Source organism: Artibeus jamaicensis, unplaced genomic scaffold (assembly GCF_021234435.1).
Source record: "Artibeus jamaicensis isolate MK-2021 breed Jamaican fruit bat unplaced genomic scaffold, CSHL_Jam_final contig_490, whole genome shotgun sequence".
NCBI classification, from domain to species: Eukaryota; Metazoa; Chordata; class Mammalia; order Chiroptera; family Phyllostomidae; genus Artibeus; species Artibeus jamaicensis.
The window spans coordinates 19014693-19039997 of record NW_026521861.1 but is presented as its reverse complement, the minus strand read 5'-3'; the positions used below and the strand labels follow the sequence as shown (position 1 = coordinate 19039997).

The 25305-nt window shown below is 51.4% G+C and overlaps 1 protein-coding gene across 3 annotated transcripts in view; it reads right to left on the bottom strand.

Annotated features, from left to right (window-relative positions):
- Nucleotides 1-3: 3 nt before the first annotated feature.
- The window catches only part of EDRF1 (erythroid differentiation regulatory factor 1), a 34170-nt gene continuing 8868 nt past the window's right edge, over nucleotides 4-25305 (bottom strand). The window contains exons 7-25 of one of the 3 annotated variants that reach the window (XM_037159142.2): nucleotides 23086-23187; nucleotides 22713-22834; nucleotides 21906-22017; nucleotides 19348-19495; nucleotides 19160-19268; nucleotides 18730-18841; nucleotides 17129-17389; nucleotides 15221-15292; nucleotides 14799-14949; nucleotides 12666-12854; nucleotides 12167-12367; nucleotides 10383-10601; nucleotides 8765-8988; nucleotides 6726-6884; nucleotides 6410-6559; nucleotides 4860-5013; nucleotides 2516-2631; nucleotides 1550-1701; nucleotides 4-787 (exon numbers count right to left, since the gene is read on the bottom strand). In XM_037159142.2, coding sequence (XP_037015037.2) covers nucleotides 631-787; nucleotides 1550-1701; nucleotides 2516-2631; nucleotides 4860-5013; nucleotides 6410-6559; nucleotides 6726-6884; nucleotides 8765-8988; nucleotides 10383-10601; nucleotides 12167-12367; nucleotides 12666-12854; nucleotides 14799-14949; nucleotides 15221-15292; nucleotides 17129-17389; nucleotides 18730-18841; nucleotides 19160-19268; nucleotides 19348-19495; nucleotides 21906-22017; nucleotides 22713-22834; nucleotides 23086-23187 — 2910 coding nt within the window. In that variant the 3' untranslated portion in view covers nucleotides 4-630. The remainder of the gene's footprint in view (nucleotides 788-1549; nucleotides 1702-2515; nucleotides 2632-4859; nucleotides 5014-6409; nucleotides 6560-6725; nucleotides 6885-8764; nucleotides 8989-10382; nucleotides 10602-12166; nucleotides 12368-12665; nucleotides 12855-14798; nucleotides 14950-15220; nucleotides 15293-17128; nucleotides 17390-18729; nucleotides 18842-19159; nucleotides 19269-19347; nucleotides 19496-21905; nucleotides 22018-22712; nucleotides 22835-23085; nucleotides 23188-25305) is intronic. The other 2 variants (XM_053668504.1, XM_053668505.1) reach the window with 2 other exon arrangements.

Sequence of the window (25305 nt, the reverse complement as noted above, 5' to 3'; positions counted from 1 at the left end):
AAATAATTTATTTACTCAAAATAGTTTTCTTACCTTATTCACAGTTTCAAGTTTAAAATAAAAAAGGGCAGTGCCTGTCCCTGACCAGCTCCCCACCAAGGCCAAAGCAAACGGGGCCCTTCAGCACATGCACTGACTGACAGACAACCACGCGACACCTGGCGTTCAAACGCCCAGCCTCGGGCTTAGGAAGGGCCAATCTCTTCCTTCCACGCCGCTCAGGAGGCGGCGCAGTAGGTTTAACCCACCTGAACCACCAGGGTCACAGGGATGAAAAAGTTCCCTTGACCCAAAGTGACATTTACCCAAAACAACTGCGTCTTAAACCCACGTGGCTTCAACATACTTCAAAGTACTTAGAGGTGTGCTGCATCCCAGCAAGGCTACTGACACCAAGCACCACACTCCCCTCGAAGGAAGCAGCGCCGGCGCTGGTCCCACACCGTCCATGAGGAAGCCGCAGACGCCAGCCGACCGGCCTTGCCATGGCAACGAGGACGCTGCGTTCCCGCAGCGGTGCCTGCTGGGAGTGGCACTTCCTGTGCGTTTAATTTAACGAAGCACCGAGGGGCGGGGGTGCCCGAGAGCGGAAGGCACGGGCTGCACCTGCGAGGACACGGGCCCGGGGAGTCACTGGGTGGCGCTGCCCCCGGCGAGCTGGCCCAGCAGGTGCAGGAGGACGTCGACTCTCTGCAAGAGACTTGTGTCTCTGTTAGCGGAAGCCCTCAGCAGCTGCGAGTAGACGTGCTTGTTGGTCCTGAGGGCTGCGTCTCCTTCCATGTCACTGCTGGGTTACAAACAGGGCGAAACGGAAAAGGAGACCGTGAAGAGCCATGTCCACCACCGTCCAGAAAGAGGCCCCAGCAGGAGCAGGCCCACCACCACCTCCCGCAGGGGGCCGGCGCTCTGTGAAGGCCTGCTCCGCGCCTCCCGGTTGAGCTGCTGCTGGGGGCCTGTCTAGGCATTCATCTCACACATCGATTAAAGCCAACGTTCGTTCCTTTTACACACATTCGGGTGTCTAGGGTGTGCGTGCAGAGCAGACCAGACCAGAGGTCCGGCCTTCACGCCGTCGTCTGTGTTCTGCCCGGGGGGCCAGGGGATGGGTTGGTGGGGCAGACATGCAGTGAACAGGAAGAAAAGGGCGTCGGGAGAACATGGGGAGACAGGCGGGGCACAGGGGGCTCCCAGCACCGCCGGCAGCCCCCCCGCCCCGGCCCGAGGACCCCCAGGCGGTGTTAACCAGCACAGGATGAGCAACTGTGGGGTTGCCTCCCTGGCTCGACAATTACCTTGGACCCGAAGCCCAGACTCCTGACTCTCAGAGCTACTGCTCCTCCGAGTATTTGAAATGTCCTGCGAAGGGTCTGTGAGGAAGGCCCTCAGGCGCCAGGCCCCAGGCAGTTCTGCAGGGAGCCGTGTGCACAGGAAGCCCGGGGCCGACCCCGGGGCTGAGGGAAGAGCACCACCTCTCCTCTCACCGCCTCAGCGGATCACCCGTGTCCCCTGCGCAGACCAGGTGCTGAGGAAGAACCACGGTAGGACTCACCTCGCCTTCTTTTTGCCTGGAGACAGCAGCCGGATGGACTGCAGAAGCAGGAAGGACAGCCGGGACTCAAATATGCTGAGGAGTTTGAGCGCTTCTTCTCGGTTCAGACTAGGAGCCGAGTCAGCCGCTGGGGAGGGCCCATCGCTCTTGGGCTGGAACAAGGAGAAGTTGGCTCACCCAGGTCTCCTGGCAGCTGCAGCCCGCAGTGAAGTGGCCGGCTGAGCTCCATCAACCCGGTGAGCCAGACCAGAGTCCACAGCCAACACGCCGAGACCTTTGTCAGGGACAGCACCGCTGGCGGCAGTGGTGGTGGCAGTGACCAGGCCACCTTCTCCTTCTCCTCCCTCCCCAGAGCACTTTAACAAACTCGAAACCGTGTCACACCTCACAGGTCTCAGCCAGGACAGCAGCAGCATGGGGGCTGGAGCGCCAGCGAACTGGAGAGGCCTCCCCAGGGGTCCTGCTGCACCCTCACGGCCAGCAGTGCCGTAGAGATCACAAGAAGGCGCAGGCCTTGTCCCAACGAAGCACACACACTAAAACCAAACTTAACCGGGGCTACACTCCAAGGGCCCTACTAACCAAGGTCCACGTGGTCCTTTTAAAATGTAAAAGACACACTTGTAGCCCTGGCCACGTACGTGGCTCATTTGGTTGGAGCATCACCCAGTAAAGCCAAAGGTTGCAGGTTTGATTCCTAGTCAGGACATAAGCCTGGGTTTGGTCCCAAATTGGGGAGTGTACAAGAAGCAACTGATCAATGGTTTTTCTCACATCAGTGTTTCTCTCTCTTTCCCTTCCCCTCTCTCTAAAATCAGTAAGCATGTCCTCAGGTGAGGGTTAAAGAAAAAGATGCACTTTGAAATTAAAAGAGTTATCCATCCATACACTGCCACCAACCCCCCCCCCCGGCCACATGCTCACTGTACACATTCACCACTTAGATGAAACGTTTTCTGCACTCACCTGGCCCGACTCCTCTACAAGCTCCTTTCGGATGAGCTGGAACGCATGCGTCGTTCTCACCATGATGTCAAGGGCCCCGGACAGAGTTTTTAGTTTTCCCACATTGCTGTTCTGACCTAGAGTTAAACACGAACGGTCATGTCTGTAAATACAAACCTAGAGGCCTGTTCAATGTCAACGTGCTAGTAAAACGTCTGCCTTTCAGATGCTGCAGACAGGAGACTCAAGACAAGACCTACACAAATGCAATCCCGACTCTTCCGTGGTAATTATCCCTCGAGGGAAATGGTCTGGGCACAGCAACAGGGAGTGACTGTCCCGGGCCACGCCATCTGGTTCTGCCCACTGAGAGCACTGCTATGCGGGGCAAGAGCCAGTGCCTGAGTGCCAGGCGTGGCCGCCCGCTGTGGACCGGTTCTGTGACTCGGGGCAAGTCTCCGGGGCATGGAGGGTCCGCCGTGCTCCCGGGAGGACAGGTACACCCACTCCCCATGCAAAGCAGGGGGCCGGCCACTGAGCCCAAACTCGCTCATGCCAGGATTCGAGCAAGCTGCCCGTCAGCCGCCAGACACTGCTGAGCACCTCTGCCCCACTTGTGGAAGCCTGAGTTCCGTCGTGTGTGGGGATGTGTTGCAGGGCATTGACCTTGTCCCAACAGACCTGGTCCTGGCTTTGGGCTCCCAGGGGTAATCTGGACGCTCTTGGACACCCCGATAGAGGTCTGTGTAGACCTGGGGGACCCCAGGCCACTCTAAGTAGCCTCGTAAATGCTGCGCTGGTGCCCCAGTAAAAACCTGACCACGAGGCCCGCGTGACCTGCCCCACGGGAAATGCTCTGTGCACATGGTCACGCCTTGCTGCTGGGCACACTGAGTGCTGTCCATGCCTCCACAGAGGGGACAACCAGAGCTTCTCGAGAGGCTGCAAGTGCACCAGCTTCAGTGAGCTCTGTGAGCCCCCCCAGTGAAACGTCGCCCGAGGGGGTCGGTCTTTGAGACCCTCAGAGTCACAGCTGGTGTGAAGTGGCCGTGGGGACCCACAACTCTGTGAATGCAGTAACTTCACAGCACAAGCACCCCGCTGTCTCGGCATCCGGAAGGCTGGCAGATGACTCTGTGGGAACACTACTGGGGGCAGCGGGGTCACAACACGCGGGCAGTAACAGCATGCGGAAGCCAAAGCGCGGTCCTCCGCACTACAGAAAAACCACGGGTGCCGTGAGAGAGACGGAAGGTGCGGCGAACCACAGCATCTAGTGACCTGGCCACCAGCCCGTTCTCCCAAATGTTCACACTACTTTCCTCAGGTACTCAGGGCACGGAACAACTAAATGGGAATTAACTATACTTGCCATCTTAGCAAATTTGTTTCCAGTATCTATTCTTTTTTATAAAAATGATGCTTGCTCATTCTAAGTTCAAACATGCAGAAAACTCAAAGATGGAAATGCAGAAAGACCACGAGAACAGCACCCCCCCACACCCAGACAGGCATTACACAGTGGCCAGAAGTTACCAAAATACTTTCAGTGAAAAGCATGTTGGAAACCGTTCTAAACAGGTAATCCATTCTCCTGATGCACACAGGCCAGACCTGCACACAGTGGGTGGGGCCTCCTCCGGGCCCCAGGCCCCCCAGGGGCGGCAACGCCTGTCACGGGTTTCTGGGTCTCTGTCCAAGGCTACTGCGCAGTCATGGGTGGGCCAAGTGCCTCCCTTGTTTAACGTTATGGAAGAAAACAGCTGACGTGAACACAACTGAACTGCCGTCACTCGGAACAGCTGTTTCTGGTGGCTTTGCACACACGGGAGTTTCTCCGGGCCCGTGCGGAAGGAGCTGGTGGAACAGAGCGAGGAGACGCAGGGACGAGCCCTCTGAGCTGCAGACCCGCTCCCCACCGCGGAGGCTGCCCTGTGTAGGCTCCAGCCAGCACTCTGACCCTGTCAGGGTCTGCGCAGGCCCCGCCCACACCACCAGGTGCTGTGGGCGGGGACTCCAGGGGACCGCCTCTCCTTCACCACTGGCCCTCCCTCCCTGAGTTGTCCGCTGTGACTTACATCTTTGTCTACACCGGCTTGTCACAATTTTTCAAGTACAGGCTTGTGGGCTACATTTCAACATTGCTAGTCATCGAACATAATCTAATCCATTTCCCTAAGTTTTAAAAAGCACTTCGAAAAGTGTAGAGACTTCTGGTCTCCACCCAAAGTCACTGTGGGGGAAAAAACCATCCAAAACCAAAAACCAATATTCCTCATGCCCCTGAAAAAACACAGCCCGCCCAGCCCCGAGATAGTCCAGCCCCGGCCCAGGCCCACCGGCCCGGGCGGGCATGGGGACTCACCGGCCATCTGAAACTCCGCCAATGCCACCCGCTCCAGCTGCACTCTCAGCAGCTCGCACGGCGTGTCCTTCAGGAGCTGGAAGAGCGTCACGGCCTTGCCGTAGTGGAGGTCGGCCAGCACCCGGTGCTGCTTCCTGAGATGCTCGTCCCCAACCTGGAGCCAACGAGGAAACAAAGGCAACCCCGGAGGTGTGGGTCTCCCAGTAGCCACGCAACTGAGTCTCTGCCGGGGTCACCATGTGCTTTCGACTGCTGTCTTTCTCTAAGTCCTACAGTTTCAGGTCTTCAATCCACTTTCAAGTAACGCGGTATGTGATGTGAGGGGAGCCCGACTCCATTCTGTGTGCGGACGTCCATCTGTCTCAGCACTATCTGCTGGAAGACAATTCGTCCCCCACTGACTATCTTGGAACTCTTAAGCCTGCTTTCACCTTGAGGACATTAGGTCATCTGGACAAATCTGAATTTTCCTTGGGAGCTTCCCATGGGCAAAGAGAGAGTGTCGAGGGCCAGCACAAAGTGGAAGAAAATCCTCTCTGATGAAGCTACACTTCAAAGGACAGTGATCTCACAATGAAGGCAACGCAGAAGTAAACCCTCACCCCGAGCTGGGTGCAAGCTGAGTTGTCTTAATACTGCGCTCAGAAAGGGGCATCAGCAGAACCAAAGTCATCCCTGAGAAGCCGTGAGCACAAGGTCTCCTCTGGAATGGAGGGAGGAAGGGAAGCACCTTCAAGCCGGGCCTCAAATTATTCTTAGAAATACATGCATTTGAGTACTAGGATGCATGTACAAGGCTCTTTGTGGTGGATTATTTCTAATAGGTTCAAACTATAACCATGTAAAAGCTCAGGAATCACTGAATGGATAAAGCTGTGACATAATCATTTCATGAATACACTGAACTGAAAAATGAAAAGCTACATGCACCAGCCTGGGAGAACCTCAAAAACATGATACTGAGTGAAAGACCACAGAAGAGCATGCAGAGCATGATTTGTTCTATCAAGTTCACGAGTGGGTGAAACGTGAACATACTAAGTGGTAAAACACTGAAAAGGTGTGGACGTAACAGAAAATCCAGGACAGTGGTCACTCCGTCCGGAGGGAGTGGGTCTGGAGGGAGGGCAGGCCCCCAGGGAGCCCGGCAGCAGTAGCCTTGCGTTGCTTAACCTTGGGGCGGGGCATGCAGGGCTTTTCTTCTGCACTCTCGAAACTGCACGTTTCCTGTGCACTTTCTATGTCCTCTTGTGGGCACACTCCACTTCACAATAAAAGTTTTAACAGATGGATACTTCAAAATTTACACAAAACTGTTCTAATAAAGTCTAACTATACTTTTTAAAAATCAAAATACAGCCAGGCAAATATATAATTTTGCACAGCGAATTCCCAATCATGGTAGATAAAAACATACGACATAAGGAAAGACAGGGAAAATGCCCACACTCCACGAGTTTCTCCAAGGAGCTAGCGGAACAGCAGGCACTCAGCACAGACACTGCAATGTCGGAGAGGCGCCCAGACCCGTTCGAACAGGCTGGCCGCACCTGGTTCCGCAGGCAGCTGTGGTACATGGACGCCAGCCTGTGGTGGATGGTGGCCGCGCGGTACTGGCACAGGGGCTGCCGGGCCGACGCCGAGTCCACGTCGCAGTGTTTCAGGGACTTCATCATGGCCTCGCTGACTTCCTTTTCAATCTGTGTAGTTTTCACAAGGGGGAGGCAGAAAGAAAGGAGAGAAGCCTGTAACTTCACACAGGAAGTGTAAAACATTTAAACCCTGCGTGTTGGGGAAAAGACGTGCTGTGTCTGTCGGAGAACCTCGCGGCCGGAGCTCTCCTTGCGACCCAGCGCACACTGGTACCTGCTCCTGAGCTTTTCTGGACAGCGGAGCGTAGTCCTGCTGCAGCGTGGCCATGGTGAAGTACGTAGTGGACAGCTCCCAGTTCACGGAGTCCCAGACGGCGGGGTGCACGTCTCGAGTGCCCAGGGACCGCAGAGCTTTCAAGTAGTAATCGACAGCCTGAGAGGGAGCAGAAGTGTGCACGTGCCACGTCACACAGAAACACTCTCCCAAGTCCCCCAGGGGTGGGCCTGACGTGGGGGGGGTGGTTATAAAAGGACCGCTTTCGGAGGAAGGAAAACAGTCCATCAGCGTGACCACATCCGTGACAAGACGAGAGTTAGGGCAACCCCCATGTTCCCACCCCCGGTCTGCCCGGAGCAGCCGTAGCACTTCCTGCCTCACCCAATGGGTGAGGATGTACTGTCTCCCTTTGTTTTCTTTCTGAATGGAAGCTACAGTTTACATAACAAGTACACTAAAAACAAAAAGCCTAAGGAGTCTAAGGATGAAGAATTTGCCAGATCAGACCGTAAAAGCGAGCAGCTCCTCCTGCCCTCTGCCACCCCACCCTGAAACAGGCCACCCCTAGCCCTCGTACTCAAGTAAACCCAACCCCACGCAGCCCTGTCGCCCAGCAGTAATGCCCACATTTCTTGTGTATTTCCTACTCCTTTCCTGTGTACATGCAGAGTTCAACAGGCCTTTTACTCTAAAACCTGCCATGCCATGACCCTTCTTTTTGATTACACTACTAATCCTTCAGATTATGTTACAAAGTAGCCCAGAGAGTCTTGAAGGACGTGTTTCCCCACCCGTGGAAAGCAGAGCTTTCCTAGGGAACCTTCCACGGCCGGAGTGGCAGGAAGCAAAGCAGTTACCACTGATAAGGTTTTCTGAGTGTTCCCAGACCCAAAACTTAGTGCACACATTCTCATTTCCTTCCTCGTGATTGAAATGCTTAATTGCGTCCAGTTTTACGTAAAGCATAACATCTCATGAGCTCTCTTAGGCTTTTCTGATACTTCAGAGCCCGTCTCGCCTGCAGACGCCCAAACCAGCGGGGACAAAGCCCAGGTGCTCAGACTCGGCTCCCGGCTCTGGGGCTTGACACCCAGCGGCTGCTGTGTGCGCTTCCCAGGGGGGAGCCTGGCGGAGGGGCTCCGGTAGCTCAGGGTGGGCACCGCTGCAGTAGCACCTTGCAGAGTGCTAGTTTTGTTTTTCACCTTCTTTCTAAAAGCAAACACCCCCTTCAGATCTCGGTCAGTGACAACAGGGACTAACGTGGACCTTTTATAAAAGACAATTTTTAAAAAACGGGGGACACCCGTGCTCGACAAAGTGCATGTTCGTTCTCGTGCACCCTCTCCAACACTGAATGCTACCACTTGCCAAAAAATATTTGTTAATTTGATATGTAAAAGAAACCTAATTTTTAAATTCCACACAAGTTTAAATTTTGAAGTTTTTCTCACATAGTAACCATTCCCTTTTATTACATATATGATTTTTTGTTCAAGGTTACTTGCCCTTCCTTCTCTGGGACAGTTTACTTTCACAGACGCCTACCCGTTAGGCACCGAGGGCCCCAGAGGTTTTTGCTGCACTGTGGTACGCTTTTCCGTTTTGCTTTCTGCTGTGCACTTACAAAACTCTATCCTTGCACACTTAAATCTATCCACCTTTCACCTCCAGACCTCTGCCTGTGTTAGGCTAGGAGAGTCCTCCGCATCCCGCGAAACGACCTTCCTCCCACATTTCCTTCCGGTCTCCTGGTTTCACCTCTCATGTGGATCTTCGATCCATCTGACGTTCCCCTGGTTACGCCAGCGCACTGCACTGCATCCTCACGCTTTACCCTGCCAATCGAAGTCCTCCCCAGCCCTGACTTCTTCGAGCACCCGGGCCTCCTACTGCTGAGTGAGTGCATGAGCCGTCTAGTCCTGGGCTGTCACCAGTTTCCATTCTTTCGGTTTCGTGCTATTTCAGTGGAGCAGAGGCAAAGGCAAACGACAGTGAGTATGAATGGGGCAGGTCCAACATGTAAGCAAACGTGTTACCTTATTATAATACAGGCCTTCCTCTGGTGAAAATTCGCGCTTGAACTCGTCCCCTGCGCCGCAGTGCGCCTGTGCGCAGATGCGCATCAGTCTCCCCGTGTTACACAACAAGAGGGCCGCGTTTGTGGCGTCGCCAATTGACTCAAAGTTGTGAATTCCTTTCTCAAAACAAGAAAAGCTTTTTTTCCACAATTGTTGCTCTGCAGTAGACACGCTTTTGCTCACTTCATTAAAAAACAAAAAAACAAAAAAAACAGTGTAAGCAGACATCCAGGTAAACCCCACGGGTGTCCCTCGAGGCGATCATGAGAAGACAATGGCAATGACAGGACGTCCCGGGACAGCCAGTTACCTGGAGGCCCCCGCAGCACACTGCTCCCGTCACACTCGTCACGGGCCCAACAGCGCACCCCCTCACCCTCAGATTCACATGGAGGCCCTCACCCTAAACGTGACCGTCTCTGGAGACAGGGCCCTTAGAGAGGTCACTGAAGTGAGATGAGGTTATGCTGCAGGGTCCAAACCCAACAGGACCGGTGCTCTTGTGAGAGACAGACACCAGCACACCCGCAGAGAAAAGACACAGCAAGAGGTGGCCAAGGTGAGAGCCGAGTGGAGAGGCCTCGGAGAAACCCAACCTTGCTGCCCCCCGAGCTTCCTGAGCGCGGGAAATAATCCCCGTCTTCTAAGCCCCCCAGCCTGTGGTTTCATGTTACGGCAGACGGACACGGCACTCAGACACGCTCTTCTGCACTGACTGGCTGAGGCTGCGGCAAGCACAGACATCTGAGCGGAGCCCTGCTGCGTACAGACTCAGAGGAGGGTCTCGGGATGGTAGGAGGTCGCCTGTGTTTTCTCCAGCTCTCCTAGGTTTGACTACCTTTCATACTCCTCCACCGACTTCCTCCTCCAGAGGCACTGTGAAAGTGCAGGTTCTTTCTTACACCTTTCTCTTCCCACGTGTATATAGAACTTACAAGGGCATATATTAATGTGTATAGACGTATAAAAAACAATTACTGTGAAAAAGCACAGATTCGCCCACTGGCAACACACTCTCTTCCCTGAGGTCGAGCACAGGTCTCGGACCAACAGGCACACAACCCCCTCCACTTCCCACCCAGCCCTCCCCACTCCGAACGCCCACCGGACCGGACCCTACAGCTGTGGCTCCTTCCGAGGAGTGAGACGTGTGACGTGTGCTGATCTACTCCATCCACACCTCCCAAAAGCCTTCCAAGAACCCCCCAACCTCAACAAACGTCTCCTTTCCCACGCCTCTGCTATACTGCTCTTGTACTTAAGGGCACTGCTCAGAGCGCGTGTTCTTATCTGTCTTCTCGCCTCCGAGAACTGCGTTTTAGCCGTTGTGTAACCAGCATCAGGCCGGGCACAGACTGGCAATCCAGCTTGCTTGTGACTGATCAGATGGGGAATGGGGGCACTGGAATAATGAATTCCAAGGGGAAATACTGTTTTTTCCTAGTTCTATTTCTTGAGTATTTAAGAATGAGGGATTTTTTCTAACTAAGCACCCAAGACAGACAATCCTGTGACTTGCCCAAACCACACAGAATCGATGCGACCCTCCAAACAGAACAGGCAGTGGGACACTCACCCTCTCTCTCACCCTGCAGCGCGGCCGCCTGGTTCATGTAGAACACGCCGATCTCGTTTCTGATGTTGCCCATTCTCTTCGAAACTTGGACGCAGTGTTCTGGGTTCTGGTTCTTTAAGTCACTAAACTGCAAGATTTCGTTAGCAGCCTCGTAACACTTACAACTAACTGAAAGTTGGCTTTCCAAGTCTGTAGACAAATCAGTTGCCCATGCAAACCCTTAAAAAAGAAATAAAAGGAAACTTGGCTGTGAGTCACTTAAATCTTACTTCTTTAGTATTAAACCTGATATTTATGAGATAATAAAATAAATGAAATGTAGTATAAATATAGTAGGATTCATGCCCTGGCTGGTGCGGCTCAGTGGATTGAGCGCGGGCCTGTGAACCAAACAACCTCGGTTCGATTCCCAGTCAGGGCACATGCCTGAGTTGCAGGCCAGTTCTCGGCAGGGGACGCACGAGAGGCAACCATACATTGATCTTTCTCTCCCTCCCTCCTTCCCTTCCCCTCTGAAGATAAATAAAATCTTAAAAAAAAAAGAGAGACTAGGATTCAACCAATAAAACTGTGAGTTTAAGTTTCAAAGTAAAGACCTCTTCATTCAGAAAACTATTACTTTCTTGGGACATTAATGTTGGAGTAAAATACTTTCCTGCCTGAAAACACCAAGCAACCCCGTACCCCGTGTTTCACCGGGCACACCGGCTTGCTGGCTGCAGCGGTCTGCCGACACAGGGTGAACCGCTTTCTCTCTCACTACTGGAAGCGCTGACCGCTACCAGAGGCAGGCAGCTGCAGTACAGTTTGCCAATGTACACGTGCCTGGCTGGGGAAGCTGCCAGTTGAGTGCTCAAAGACTCAGGCATGCTGTCTAGCAAGGACTGGAGGGAACAGGCGAACCCCAAATTCGAGGGGAGAAAGGGGAGCACGCCTGCTGAGAACACATACATGAGAGAACTTCACTCTCACAAAGAATATTTTAAATCAAATCAATACAATAGAAGTGGCAAAAACAGTGTTGATTTTCTCACGGTGTCTACTAAAATGAGAAACTCAGAGGGGAAAAAGGAAAGAAAGAGGGAAAAAACAAGAAAAATACTACACTTTCCCTCAATGTACTTCTCTAGATGTTAAGTGTCGAAAAGTTTCTGGGAGGTGGAGAGCACGTGATGTACACAGCCTGAGTATAAAAAATAATTCACAGTCCACTGCTGCAGACCGACCCCCATACCCTCTCTGCCCCGACTGCAGCGCTCCTAACTCTGCGCCGAGCTGAGAGAAGGCCCTGCTGCTGTGGACCAGGTCTTCCTATGTCCCGGTTTAAAAATCCAATACCTGCCCCCAAAAGATATATTCCGTCAGACTGCCAACCCTGAACTAAGTTAAAACAGGGTCTCTGTATCTGAGCCCCCAGGAACTGTTCAGAAGGTGATCCATCCACACTGGCCAACTGTCCCTGCACTCCGAAAGAAACCCTGGCTCGGTCCGATGACGGTGAGGACCACCGGAAAAGCCTTGTGAAGAGACAAGTGTGGAGAGCGAGCACGGCGGTCCCTGAGCTCGTCCTGCGGGTTCTGGTCGTGGGACTGGTCAGTATGAGACACTTCAGAAGCATTTTATATGCAAACACACATTAAAATTAAGAAGTAAGTGAAATGAAACAGCCGTATCACTTGGGTTTTGACACCACGATGTCAAAACATGGACATTTCTGCCCCTTTTCGGGACAAAGCTCAGTAAGCGTAAGGGGATGGCGGCCCCGGGGCACGGTGGCAGCCCACCTTGACAGCTGGACTCCTGGTGGAGGCTGTGCAGGATCTCCTGGTCCTCCTTGGTCTGGTAATTAAACTCCTCCAGGTGCGCTGCCCTGTTGCTCGCGTTCTGGGCCAGCATCAGCTGGATGTCGCCGCAGAGGGTCAGGTACTGAGAGAGAAACAGCAGCACCTCGGAAAACACATTGGTGCACAGGCAGCAGTATGTGTCTGCGGGAAGAGCGAAGAGGAAGGAAAAGGACATTAGAAGTTAGTACAGTGAGAGAAAATCTGTCACCGGCTGCCAGCTTTGTACCACAGTATCTGCTCTGCGTCTACGTCAAGTATTAGATACGGCTTCGCGTATTTCAAAGTGGACAGGTTAAACCACTGAGAGCAGAAAATAAAGTACTGGGCGACACACAAGATGGGAAAAGGTTGTTTTAGGGGTAAAATTGTACCACGATTCGAATGTCCTCACGGCTCCCCCTCCCAATGCCGGGTGAACGCACTGCCGGCAGCGACTCACCGTGGCTCTGCAAAGCGAGTTTAATGTACCGCAGCGCCCGCCCGTACTTCTGCAGACTCATGGCGGCATCGGACAGAACGTAGTAGGCCTTGGATGACTTGAGAATCAGCTGGAGTTTCATTTTATGCTGCCAGGAACCAGGGATCATTCCAGATTGACTAGAGTAATTACCCTTCTGAAGGGAGCCCACTGTGACACAGGCAGGGAGAGAAGACAACACGTTTTCCCTGAATGGAAGTCTCACCAGAAGAAACAATGTCTAACTAACACTCCAGGCTCAGGCACTACCTCTGCAACAAGACTGGTGAGCACTGCACCGTGCGGGGGGGACACGTCAGCGTTTCACCAGACACGCTCCCTGGGGAGTCTGAGGCCCCTGCTTCCCGGCAGCCGGCATTCTCTTCCAGGGTCACTTCCATGACTGAATTCACGGCCACCACCTGGCCCCCTTCTCTGGTCTACGCATCAGTCTGCCAAAAAGTTGCCTTCCTGAAGCACAGCTTCGTCTATGTCAGAATAGCCTCTCACCACCTACTGAGTCAGCCACGTACAAGCTTCTCAGCCCACTTCCTAAACTACCCGCTTTCAGTTCACTCCCAGTGCTCCACGCCCGCTCCCACCAGCCCAAGTCACGTTTCTGCTCGCCGCCTGCATGGACGCCTGCTTTTCCTGTCTCCTGTCTTAGGGGGCTGCTGCTTCTATCAGGGGCATTCTCTTTTATTTAAAGTCCAGCTGATTGCCACCCTCTTGTGCCAAGCACTGTGCTAGGATCCGAAACGACCACACAGACCAGAGGGGAGACCGGCAGATCACACAAACCACGATGGAACCAGTGCGACTTCGGAGATGAGAACAACGTGCTACGGGAGCTGCCCTCCCCATCCCGCCTCCAGATTTCCCTTTCATTTCTGATCAGCTACCTCATGTGCGTCTTTCAAAGCAATGAAGAGCTCTACCATGTGTGCTCTGTTTGTGTGCAAGGCACAGGAGGAAACCAATGAGTGAGGCGTCGTGCCGGCTCACTCGGTGTCTGTGAGCAAAGCCTCCAGCAGGACCGATGGTGTGAGGCAAGCGTGGTGGTAAGGGGACCGAGAAACGCTGGGGAGAGAGGTGGGATGGGGACCCAGAGCGTGCACGGGGTTTTCAACAGATGAGAGGGGAGGGAGGGAGGAACAGACAGGAAAGGCATTTCAGGGAAGAAAAGCAGAACCGAAAACAAGCCCTTGAAAAAGCCACACGAGTCCTGGTGCGGGTCTCCTCGTGGCATCCAGGCTCAAGCCTGGTGCACGGGAAGCACAGCAAATGCTGGGAAAGTCGCCCTCCCCTCCCCAGTGGGGCTCCTGAACAGAGGGTCCCAAAGCACTCGGTGTCATTCCAAACAACAGGCTTTCAAAGCTTTAAAAACTGCAACTGATTATAAAAAGGGGGGAAAGCTGGAAAGCGTCACTTGGATTAAAATAAACAAGAAACTCATACTTTTGCTGCAAGACCACATGTCCTCACGAAGTGACGTCCCCGAGGGACAAGCAGGCTCACTTGTAAATGCCGTGCCCGGCAGGTGCCAGCACCACACGGTAACACTGGCCAACTCGCCCAAGGGCACGTCCCGTGTGCACCGTGCTCAGGACTGCACATACTCACCGGGCCCACTACCAGCCCTGTAAAGTAGCACAACTACCATCTCCGTTTGGGGAGAAAACAAGGCTCCAAAAAGCGCACGGCTGCCCCAGCAGGGCCAGGACTCGAGGCTGAAAGTTTGGTTTTGAGAGTACTTTCCACTGCTTCTTCTCTTTTCCTGCAGACGCACTAGGTCTGCTCTTAGACACCTGCCAGCTTTCCCGGGGGGCAGGGACTTCCCAGCAGAACCCCCCAGGCTGTAGGCACTAGTTCCACAGTGGGCGACAGGAAGAGGCAGGCCCTTCTGCTCTTATTAGAGATTCCTAGAAAGGATCGGAACAACCCTGCTCTGTTTCATGTTTTGAATGAACAGGCATTTCCCCCTTCTTTCTGTTCACATGCTATCTTTTTTCTGAAGTCCTGTCAACGAATGCCTTAATGACGTAAGTCTGCTGCTGATAAAGGACTAGTGTCATTCTATTGAAAAGACCTTATTTGCACATCAATTCAACTTACTTTTGTCCAAAAACAAGGCCATCTGCTTCTCCAGACCCTCGGGACCCCCCCTTGTGGATTCATCTTCATACTTTAATGGAATTGGGGTACTGGGGTCAGCTGCAGGAAGGTCACTTTCTTTCTTAATGCTGTTATCCACAGATTTTAAGCCCTTGAAAAAAAGGAGAAACATTCACTGTACAAGCAACTGAAGGTCAGCTAGACACTAAATATAAGGAACTATCGACTACTAAACACATTTAGGAGAATTAGTATTTTCAAAACAAATCTGACTTGTAAGAGTTGGGAAAAACTAGTTTTTACTTTATGTTTAAAGGGGAAAAAAGTAAAAGCAGAGTATCACCCAGACACCAACGAACAAGTGCTATTTGCGTATCAAGTACACATTTTAATGAAATAGCGGAGAGTGAACCCAAACTGACCTCCAGCACGTAGCTAAGCACCAGCCTGCAGCGCTCTTCCGTGTCATGGCAAACTGGAAACGCACAACTGGGCTTCAGAAACAAACACGGCAAATGGTTACTATGCTACCAAAGTGACAAATTCCCTAGCTCTCAGCTCCTGGGAATTGCTAAACCTCTATAAGTCACAAATTTCAAAATGTGCCTGTGTATTCAGCCTAGTGAATTACTAAGGCTAATTTACTGTTTTAACTGCAGATTAAATTGATATAACAAGCATCATCAACACAAATCCTGCTTAACAAAAAGATTTTCTGGCACACAATGTTGCTTTAGTACTAAAATTTTTTAAATTACTCTGTTACGACAAAAAGGCGAATGTGAGTAGTAATGTTTTAGATCAGCGTACACCCTACCCACAGGTCAGCCCAACTTTTACTGCGCAGCAGTCACAGTATCACCCACTTAGCAGTGAGTCAATTAACAAGTATCGCCAGAGGTCTCATCACGTGAGCGGCACCGCGCGTAAGGGCCTGCCGGGCATTTCACTGCGGTGGTGTGTCCTGCGGGGCCGGGGTTCACTGCTGCCTGGACAGAGGAGGAGCAAGCACCGGGACTGGTCTGTCCGAGGACACAGTGAGTCAGTGCAGGGACCGGGGAGCCAGAGCCAGGCCAACTCCACGCCTGAAAACAACAGGGGGACAGCGAAGCCAACAAAAGACAGGTTTCTGTGATTGCTGTGACTGAGGGCCAGAGGCTGATAAAGTGCTGTCTCTGGAAAAAACTGTGAACACATCAGCACATCTTTAATGATCACCTAATTGCTTCATAAACCTAGCGTCTTGTGTTATAATGCAGTTTCTCAAATATGTATCACTTCTGCAGTCAGTACTTTTATGTTCAGAAAGTTTTTATTCCACTGTGGGGTTCAAGCAGAAAGCGCACGGAAACTCGGAACCCCAAGAGACAGCGCCCACACCTTCAGGGAGCTCACGCGCCAGTGAACAAAGTGGACACACAAGAACCTCAGGTCACCTCCAGGGAAGGAGACGAAAACAGAGCAGGCTTTGGTGAAGCACGATCAAGGAAGGCCTCCTGGAGCAGAGGAGGTGTCTGTCAGGATGTAAGGCTTAGAAAAAGGCAGCCATGGCTGATCTGGGGAAGGCACATCTGGAGCACAAGCAACTGCAGCCACAGAGGTCAAGATGGGCCACGTGTGAGGGACAGAAAGAAGGCGGCATGACATGAGTGAACGAGGGAAGAGTGGATAGACGGGTCAGAAACACAGGCGATGTGTGAGGGTGACAGAGGTGTCCCATAGAAACCTACTGGGATACAAACTTTCCATCTGAAGATTAAGTTCCGAGCTTAAATGAAGAGATTATCTGTAAATGTGACTGTGTTACTCTTTCACGGCAATCCAGACTTGATCACAGGGAGGCCAGACTGGAAAGTAATTAACTTAGAAAACGGAAACATAACTACGCCATCGGGAAAACACATTCTGCACCAACAGGAGCCTGAAAGGTGGCAGGGTGGCGGGGTCTCTCGGGGCCTGTCCCATCTGGACGAGGTGGCTCCAGCCCGGGAAAGCACTGCCCTGCAGCACAGGGACGAGATGCCAGGCCTCTCAGCACACGGACCAACCCGCACCCCGCCCACCACGATGGGCCAGTGGAAGGAAGACCATCCGCATCAATGTTAACACACTGATGTGTGGTTGACAGGTTTGTCCACTTAAGTGTGCATGTGGTCAGCTACCCTGGGACGATTAAGAAGCCCAGTTTAGAATTTTTAAAGCTACTGGTTCTGGGACCCTGGACCACGAAGGACTGGCTGCAGTAACGCCATCAGCTGAGAGGCTGACTGAGACCACTGAACAGCGTCTGCTCACTGGTACTGTTTCAGTACAAATTTAAACGTGCTCACTCTGATCTGATGGATGGACTTGTACTTTTCTGGAACGGACAGTTCTCCAACAGACTTGATGACAGCCACGGCTTTGCTGTCCTCCGGGGGGTCGGAACTGGTGCTGTAGGACCCGTTTTCGTCGCTGTCCGGCATCTCCTCCTCCTCTTCACTGTAGCTTTCATCAGAATTCTCATTTAAAGGACATTCTGAACTTTCTTCTTTTTTAGGTTCATCCAATTGAAAAAGCTCTGAAAGCATGTAATTGGCTGAAGCAATAATCTTACAAAAAGAAAAAAAAAAACGTGTGACCATCCTCCAAGCCGATGGGTCTAAAGCGGGGCGAGCCTCACTGCTGTGGACACACTGGGGGGCCCGACACAGGCCGCCCCCAGCGGAGACCGCAGCGGTGCGCACATAGAGGCGCTCCCCACTCGAAGTCACCAGTACTCTGAACGCGCTCTGCTGAAGTCCCATGGGTTGGTGTTCATTCCCTGAAATTATTGTCCCAGCCCCCTCTTAAAAAAAAATGCAGCAACTGTATTTCACTAGACACAGAAGTTCTCACACGTAGTGTCTTAACTGTATCAGCAAGCGTATCCTATCAACTGAGAAAACAGCATTTTTCTTCATAAGCTATAAATTAATGAGAGTTTATCTTCAATAGGCAACTAATATTTACTATGTAATCTATGGTCCCAGGGGAAAGCCCCCCACCAGCTTAATGAGGGCGAAGGCCAGCCTGGTATCTCTTAAAATGGGCGTGTATATACGACTATTTTTTCCACTTTAAACGTGTTATTACGTGATTCTTAACCATAGACACACAACAGCTGCAACGCCATTTTCTGACTGTCACATAAACTACTCAACACCCACTGAACACCACCACTTCAATTAGATATTTAAGTCACGAGATTTTTCTGCAAAAAAAGTTTTCTCTTGGTTTGGTCTCTAGAATGAACTTTACACTGGATTGGCTACAATATTAACTTGAATCTTTTTTAAAAAAAGTATACATGCTACAGACCTTCTCTGATTTAAACAGGCTACAACTAGCCTTACACCAAAAAACACAGCGGTCAAATCCAGACAGCTAAGGATGCAGTAAAATTGTGGCCATGGCTGACTTTGTAAAGAGATGCTTTTATTATTATATGCTGACGTATGGAAGGTGAACCTCATTTCTGCTAACAGTGATTAGCAAGATCCGTTTGTGTAAACAGATCTTAAGATACTGTAAAATAGGTTTCCATCTCCAAGCAGAGATAAAACAAAGAGGAAAGGAAAAAAGCATTCTCCATGAGTTCCACACTTCCAGGACAGTGCTGTTCAAGAAGAATGCAACGCAAGTCATATGAAACTTTCAATAGTCACCACATTAAGTATCTAGTGAGCGGCAACAATGTACTTGATTCAACGAACACATAATATGCACACACACACAACCTTCAAAATTCAGTGTGCGTTTTGCACTGAAAGTGCACCTCGATTCAGAGCTAGCGCATTTCCAGGGCGCGACAGCCCCGCCTGGCGCCGGCCCCACTGCGGGCGGGGCGGCTGCACACCCAGGCCACTTTCCTCTGCTGTTTTCTCCAGAGCACGGAAAACGCTCATCGTACCTGAGGGTGTCGGCTTTTGTCCAGCAATTTAAGACAGTTGAGAAGCAATGTCCTGATAGTCCCATAGTGTTTCTTATTTTGATTCTTCTTCATCATCATGTTGCAAGCAACCCTAAAAAAGAAAGTTTACACCAACTTTGCTCCCCATTTATCATTGTCTACAAGACTGAAATCTAGGCTCACTCCTCTCCCCTCCCAGCAGAGTGAGGGCCGGAGGAAACAATCAGATACTGCATTCCCCAGCCCCTCGGGTATGTGTTGGCAGTCGGTGTGCGTGTGGACACACATACACACATACACAAATATACGGGTTTTGTTTGTAAGCTATGAAGACCTAACAGGTATTTAAAAGTCTTGGCTTGGATGGTGTGGCTATATGCTCAATTTTACAAAAGGCTACCTCTTCACCTTCACATCTGACAGCACTCACTTGTATAAGAGAATAGCCACCGGCATTGTGAACGGGTTTTGGTATTTGTCTTCAGTTTCTTCACAAAGAGTAGTGAGGTCATAGAGCTTCACTATGTCACTGCCACTCGCTGAAAACAAACAAACAAGCAAACCTCATTTTATAGCAGTCACTCAAATCGATTATTATTTACTCAAGAATTGGCTCACCTTTAAATAGCCAATAGGTATGTCCTTCTTTGGTACAATTAGATTTCAGAAATGATAAAATATTCTGTGCAATGTCTTTTATGACTTTAGTAGAAAAATTAGAGTTTTCCAAATCAGGAATCTCTTCTGTCTTTATCATTTCATACTTCTGTAAAACACAGAGGGAAGGTAGTTTAAGAGAAAACCTAGGCAGCAACACTTCCTATGAAAAACCCACCACATATACAAATCCTGCAGTTAAGAGACCCGTGCAGCATGGACAAGAGGTAACTCATGGTTTTCCATCTTCCCTCTGTTCCCACTTTCCAAAGGACCTGCCCCACCCTGCCAGCAGCGCTGATGGTTTACTGCAGGAGTAGTTTTCAGGGAACAACCCCGCCGGACTGGGAAGCACAAACATAGGCATGATCTCGTTTCTATTCTCACACAGATCGAACCTCACAGTACTTTCTCCTAGTCTATCTACTCCAAGGGCTTTCCACTGGGAAGCAAAGGCAGACTTCCCCCACGAGCTTTCCCCCAGATGCCAAAGGCACCTGGGAAGCTTCTCCAGGAAACTGTCCTTTAGCCCCCGAGCGAGTGGTGCACACTATGGCTTTACGGGAATGGAGCACGTGGGGGCGGGAGAGGGGAGGCAACAATAAGAATAAAGGCCATATGACCCTCACCACCACTATCTTTAAAGCACTCCGGGTCCTTTCCTAGCTTGTCTCCTGCTCACACTTCCCTAAACTCCCCTCACATTTTCAGAAGTGCTCCAAGACCAGAAACTCCCAATCAATTAGGAAACCTGGCCCAAACCCAGTCTCCCAAGGTTGGTTTTCATCCCTTGTCCATCTAAAGCTCTCCTGGAGTTCACCCGGCATCATTTGGGTTCTCCTCCCCTGTCTGGAAGCGCCCCCAATTCACCTGTGGGCGAAAAGCTCTGTGCTGGAGGGAAGCGCGAGCTTGCCCACGCTCTCATTCTCTCTCTCTCTCTGAGGTGGTCTCTGACAGGGTCTGACCCTTCTCTAACGCCTCCAAATCAGAACGCTCAGCAGCATTTCAACGCTTTCCTCAGCCTGAACACATGACAAGCCAATCCAGCGACCCCATCTCAGACGACAGTACTACCAGGATTCCACAGTCCCCGAGCACAGCGTAGGAGTTAAATCCCTTTGACACTTCCCCTCTCCTCACCCGGACCTCTCATTAACGCTGCCATTAGGGTGATGGAGTAGCAGTGGTTCCCAACCAGGGGTGCAAATCAGAATCATCTACGACCTCCACCCATTCTAAGTCACTGCGGCCCAAGGGGACTCTGATGCACACTGCAGGTTAGGAGCCACTGGGCTGCAGCGCAATGGTTAAAAGCACGGCCCTGGTCAGGGACAGGCTCAGACAGGGGCACCACCACTGACCGGCAGTGTGGCTCTGGGTGACTCACTTGAGCTCCCTGAGCTTCAGGTCTCCCTCTCCCTCAAAGGGGAATAAAGGTATATGGGCGCTAAGAGCTGATGCGATCATCAAATAAGGCAATGCCTGTAAGGCACTCAGCAAAGCACTTGGAACAAAATGCATGCAATAAACACTAGCCACGAGGACTGTGGCTAGTGAGGAGGAGGGCTTCAAGTGTCGACAGCATGGGCCACTACATCACTTCTAAAAGCAGTGCACACCTCACCCATCTTCGCCTCCAAATCCTCCTGATCTGCCCTGCATGCATGCCACCCTCAAATAAAAATACCCCAGCACAGGAACCCCCATCCCAGACACAGAGGCTTCACTGATTCCGGGCTACCATCTGAACTGAGTCCGACCTCCCTAGCTCAGCAAGACTCTCTGCTACTTGGCTGGGACTCTGCCAATCTCTCTGCTATTCAGTTGCAGGAATCCTGCGTTCTCTTGCTGCATTTGCTGTCGACCTCTGTGTACTAACACGAGTCTTTTAAAATCCACCTCTTACTTTCTGGAATGCCATCTATCACTGGAGATCAAGGTAAGATGCCGCTTCTTCCACAAAGTCTGCCTTTCAGATCACAACAGAAGAGATCCCACCCACGTGGAGACATCCACGCTCTGTGTATTATACACCCCAATAACTAACCTGCCACTCCCCACGACATACCTTTCTGAAGGACCACACTTTATTCTGTTTCCCTCAACGTTCACAACGGGGACAAAGTGCCTCATAAGCAATGTGCTATACAAACCGTGGCCTTTCCCTGACACTCTGCACACACTGGGCAGAGATGTCTGTGCCGCATCAACACCTCCCGTACATGGACCCTGCTGAGTAACTGCTCGGGGTAGCCAGCATTACAACTAGAGCTCTATGGCTATAGACGTAGGTTTAATACTCTTACAACTTTCTCAAAAGTCACCTGTAAAATTATACATCTGTAACGTCTAGAATTCTATCAACAACTCAAATGTGAAATACTCAAATTTCAGTTTATGTGTAGCTATCTTCCTTGCCAAATATACACCTTAGATTTTAAGGGCTTTAAAAACCTTGGTGAGGTGCTTTCTGCACCAATTTGCTCTTGAGAGATTAGAAAACTCACACTGTATCTTACCTGTACAATTCCATTTACATGAAAACACATCACAAGCTCTGGCACATTGCATATCAAGTTGTCCAACCAATAGTCAATTCCAGTTAGCACATTAATTGGTTTGTTGTTATCCCTAAAAATATACATTTCTAGTGTTATTTGGTTTAATTGAGACGTTCCATAATGATCTGAGACGCATGTCTCCCATTTCACTACGCTGGCCTACGCTCCCTAGGTGGGGAATGCCACAAGCTTCCTTTGCTGACAGGATAAGCACACGCGGCTCACGTGCTGTGACATTTAACATCTCTCCATAAGCTCTGCGTGCATTTCTAACTGGTATCTGTAAGATTTCTGTAGGAACAGAAGGGAAGGTGGCAGCAGATAACTGTGGGCCTCCTGCATGCCCCTCAAACAACCTGAGGGGACAGGCCGACTGCCTCGCGTGGCAATGCCTGAGTGAGAATCCACGCCGGCCACCGTGAACACACTCTTGGCGCAGGAAGAAAAACGCTCACAGTGAACGGGAAGCTGGAAAACCACCTCCCTCCCTAATGAAGTAAGTTCTGTTACACTTTCACACGTTGCAGACTCAGACCTAAGACCAGGCCAGCGCAGCAGACCTCTGACCCGGTTCGTCACGGACTGCAACGGAAACCCCAGCTACAGGGCTGTCGGCACTTGCTGATAACAGCTCCTTTCTCACTGTGCCAACTCGACTGGCGAAGGAAGGGCAGGGATAAAAAACTAGAGAAGGGCTGTGGCGCCCCGACAGACAGGTGAGAGCAGACGGGACAGGGACTCTCCGGGGCCACGAGTACGGTTTACCTGAGACGTAAGCTGACCGCGGGGTATCTGCCTCCTCCGAATATGGGCATGTTGGAGCCGACCAGCATATGGATGTCTTCAAATGTCCACAAAATGTTCCGAACAAAGTCATTTTTAAGACCCTTCAATGTAAAACAAGCGAGATTATTATGTGATACACAGGAGAGCCATCATTTCCCCCATGACCCACAGACAGGCTAGAAAAAGGAGAAGACAAGGAGATTGACGCGACAGGCTGTAAGATCAGAGGCGTTCAGAAAGCGCCCTTCAGGCTCAAGGAGATTTTTTCCCTGTGAGGTCCGACCGAGACTGGGTTTGAAATACCGAAGCGGACCGCGGACGGCGTCTCGGCGCAGACCGCGCGCAGGCGTACCTGACTGTCCTCCCCGTCACTGAACAGAGTGGCCAGGTTTTGTTCTTTAGGCGCAGAGGCCACGTGCCCCACTGCGTACGAGGGTTCAAGAGGCTCACCTCCCTGTGGAAAGGGCAAGGACAAGGGGTGACTCTGCGGCCGGAGGCTCTCACACGCGCCCTACTGCTGGAGTCCCGCCTTGGCGCCCACCGCAGACGCCTGGAACCGGCTTCGAGGACCCAGGACCCAGCTGCAGCTCTCGTCGCTGTGACCTGTGTCCCTCACAACTATTACAGCTACTGTAGCAAGCTCATCACACTCGCGTCTTACTCAAAAGGACTCCAGATCGTACTTTCAGTTTTACATTTCCCCCTTTGTGGGTGAGTTTCAGTGCCACTGCTCTTTAGCCTGCACCACCACTACGGAACCAACTGTTCCCAAGAAGAGCCGGCCACACTTGAGACCCGTCGTGGTCACAGTCGTCTGCATCTGTTAGTGTGCTCCACAGAACACGGTCCTGGGACACTCGGAAGATTTCCAGAGTGAGCCATGACCAACGCTACTGGCTGCAGACTTGTTCTGGGGAGTAACAAAGCTTATTCCCGTTAAAAAAAAGCCTCTTATGGCCCCGCAGTAGGCAAATCTGCTTCACCCGCGTGTGACCCGATATCCTCAAGTGTGTTCAATCTCAGAGCTCTTTATTCCTCGTATAGTCCTGGAATAGCTTTGGGAAACACTTCTAGAAAAGGGAACTTTTGACAATTGGTAAACTGAGTTCACCACTCAATTTTCTGATCATTAGGGCGGCTACCGTTAAGAAACATGAACTCTTGCCCTGGCTGGTGTGGCTCAGCGGATTGAGCGTGTACCTGCAAACCAAAGGGTTGCTGGTTTGATTCCCAGTCAGGGCACGTGCCTGGGTTGTGGGCCAAGCTCCCCAGTAGAGGATGTGTGAGACACAACCAGACACTGATGTTTCTCTCCCTCTCTCCTTCCCTTCTCCCCTCTATTAAAAAAATTAATAAAACTTAAAAAAAAACCATGAACTCTTCGTGTCAGTGCCACAACAGCCCCACAGTGAGTGTGCATATGTGGACACTGCTCTGCCCGTGAACCCTCGCCCCCTGCCACGTGTGTGGGAACAGCCTTATGACCGCCTGGGAAGGTGCTGCACGCGAGTCCGAGGCCGGGCTGCATGTGTGAACATCCAGTGCTTCTGCTGCGTCCTGACTTCCTGAAGAACTCTAACAGAGCTTCCAACTTTTCTACCATTTATTTACACGGCCAAGTTATTAATCTCTGACCGACTCCCAAAACCCTGCTTGCCAGGTGGTTGCTTTGGCGGGTCTGGCCTCTAGGCTATGATGTCCCAGCTAAAGGTCTGTCTGGCTCTAAGACCATACCAAAGACACCTATGTCACCGATTATTGCTTAACCCAGGCCTTAAACTAGCGGTTTCGGTTTGGGGACCAAGAACTCATGAGGTGGTGGCTTGCAAACAAAAACAAATCTCTAAATGCTAAAATTTAGGCTGTATAACACGTTATGAAAATAGTCTGCAAAAGCGTATTTCCACGGCAAGCCAGCTCCTCCCAGGAACATGCCATCGCTAAAACAACCTGACTGCTCTGAGGCCCTTCCAACTGTGGGGAGAACATGGACATGGCAGAGGATGGCGGCTGAGGGACAGGCCCCTGCAGGCACCAAGATCCGTGCTTGAGCCCCAGCTCAGACTCCACCAGCTGTGTGACCGCGGACAAACATCTGCTCGCTGTGAGCTTCAGTTCAGTCACCTGTAAAACAATACCATCCATACCTGCACATACGCAGCTCTGGGATGAAAAAATGGTGTGCACACACGCACACGGTATGAAGCACGTGGCACGAGAGGCATCAACGAGGTGCCAGTTCACGTGCCAGTCTACAGATTCTCAAAGGCCTCCAAGACCTTCCACAGCAATCACTACATGAGGTGAGGACAGAACGGGAGGGGGAGAAGGGCGGTGGAGACTGGTGGTTCTTGCTGAGTCTTTTGTAATGTGTGGGTTCTGAATTCAGGGCGGACTGAAAGAATTTGTAAAAACTCCTCTGGTAAAATATAATCACACACAGGGAAGCATGTAAACAGCTAACACAGCGTAACGACTAAGTACAAAGCACACGACCAGTGTCGCCAGTCCCCACATCACGACCCGGGAGCCCCCAAGTCCCTTTTCACTCACACCACACCCCACACCCTGG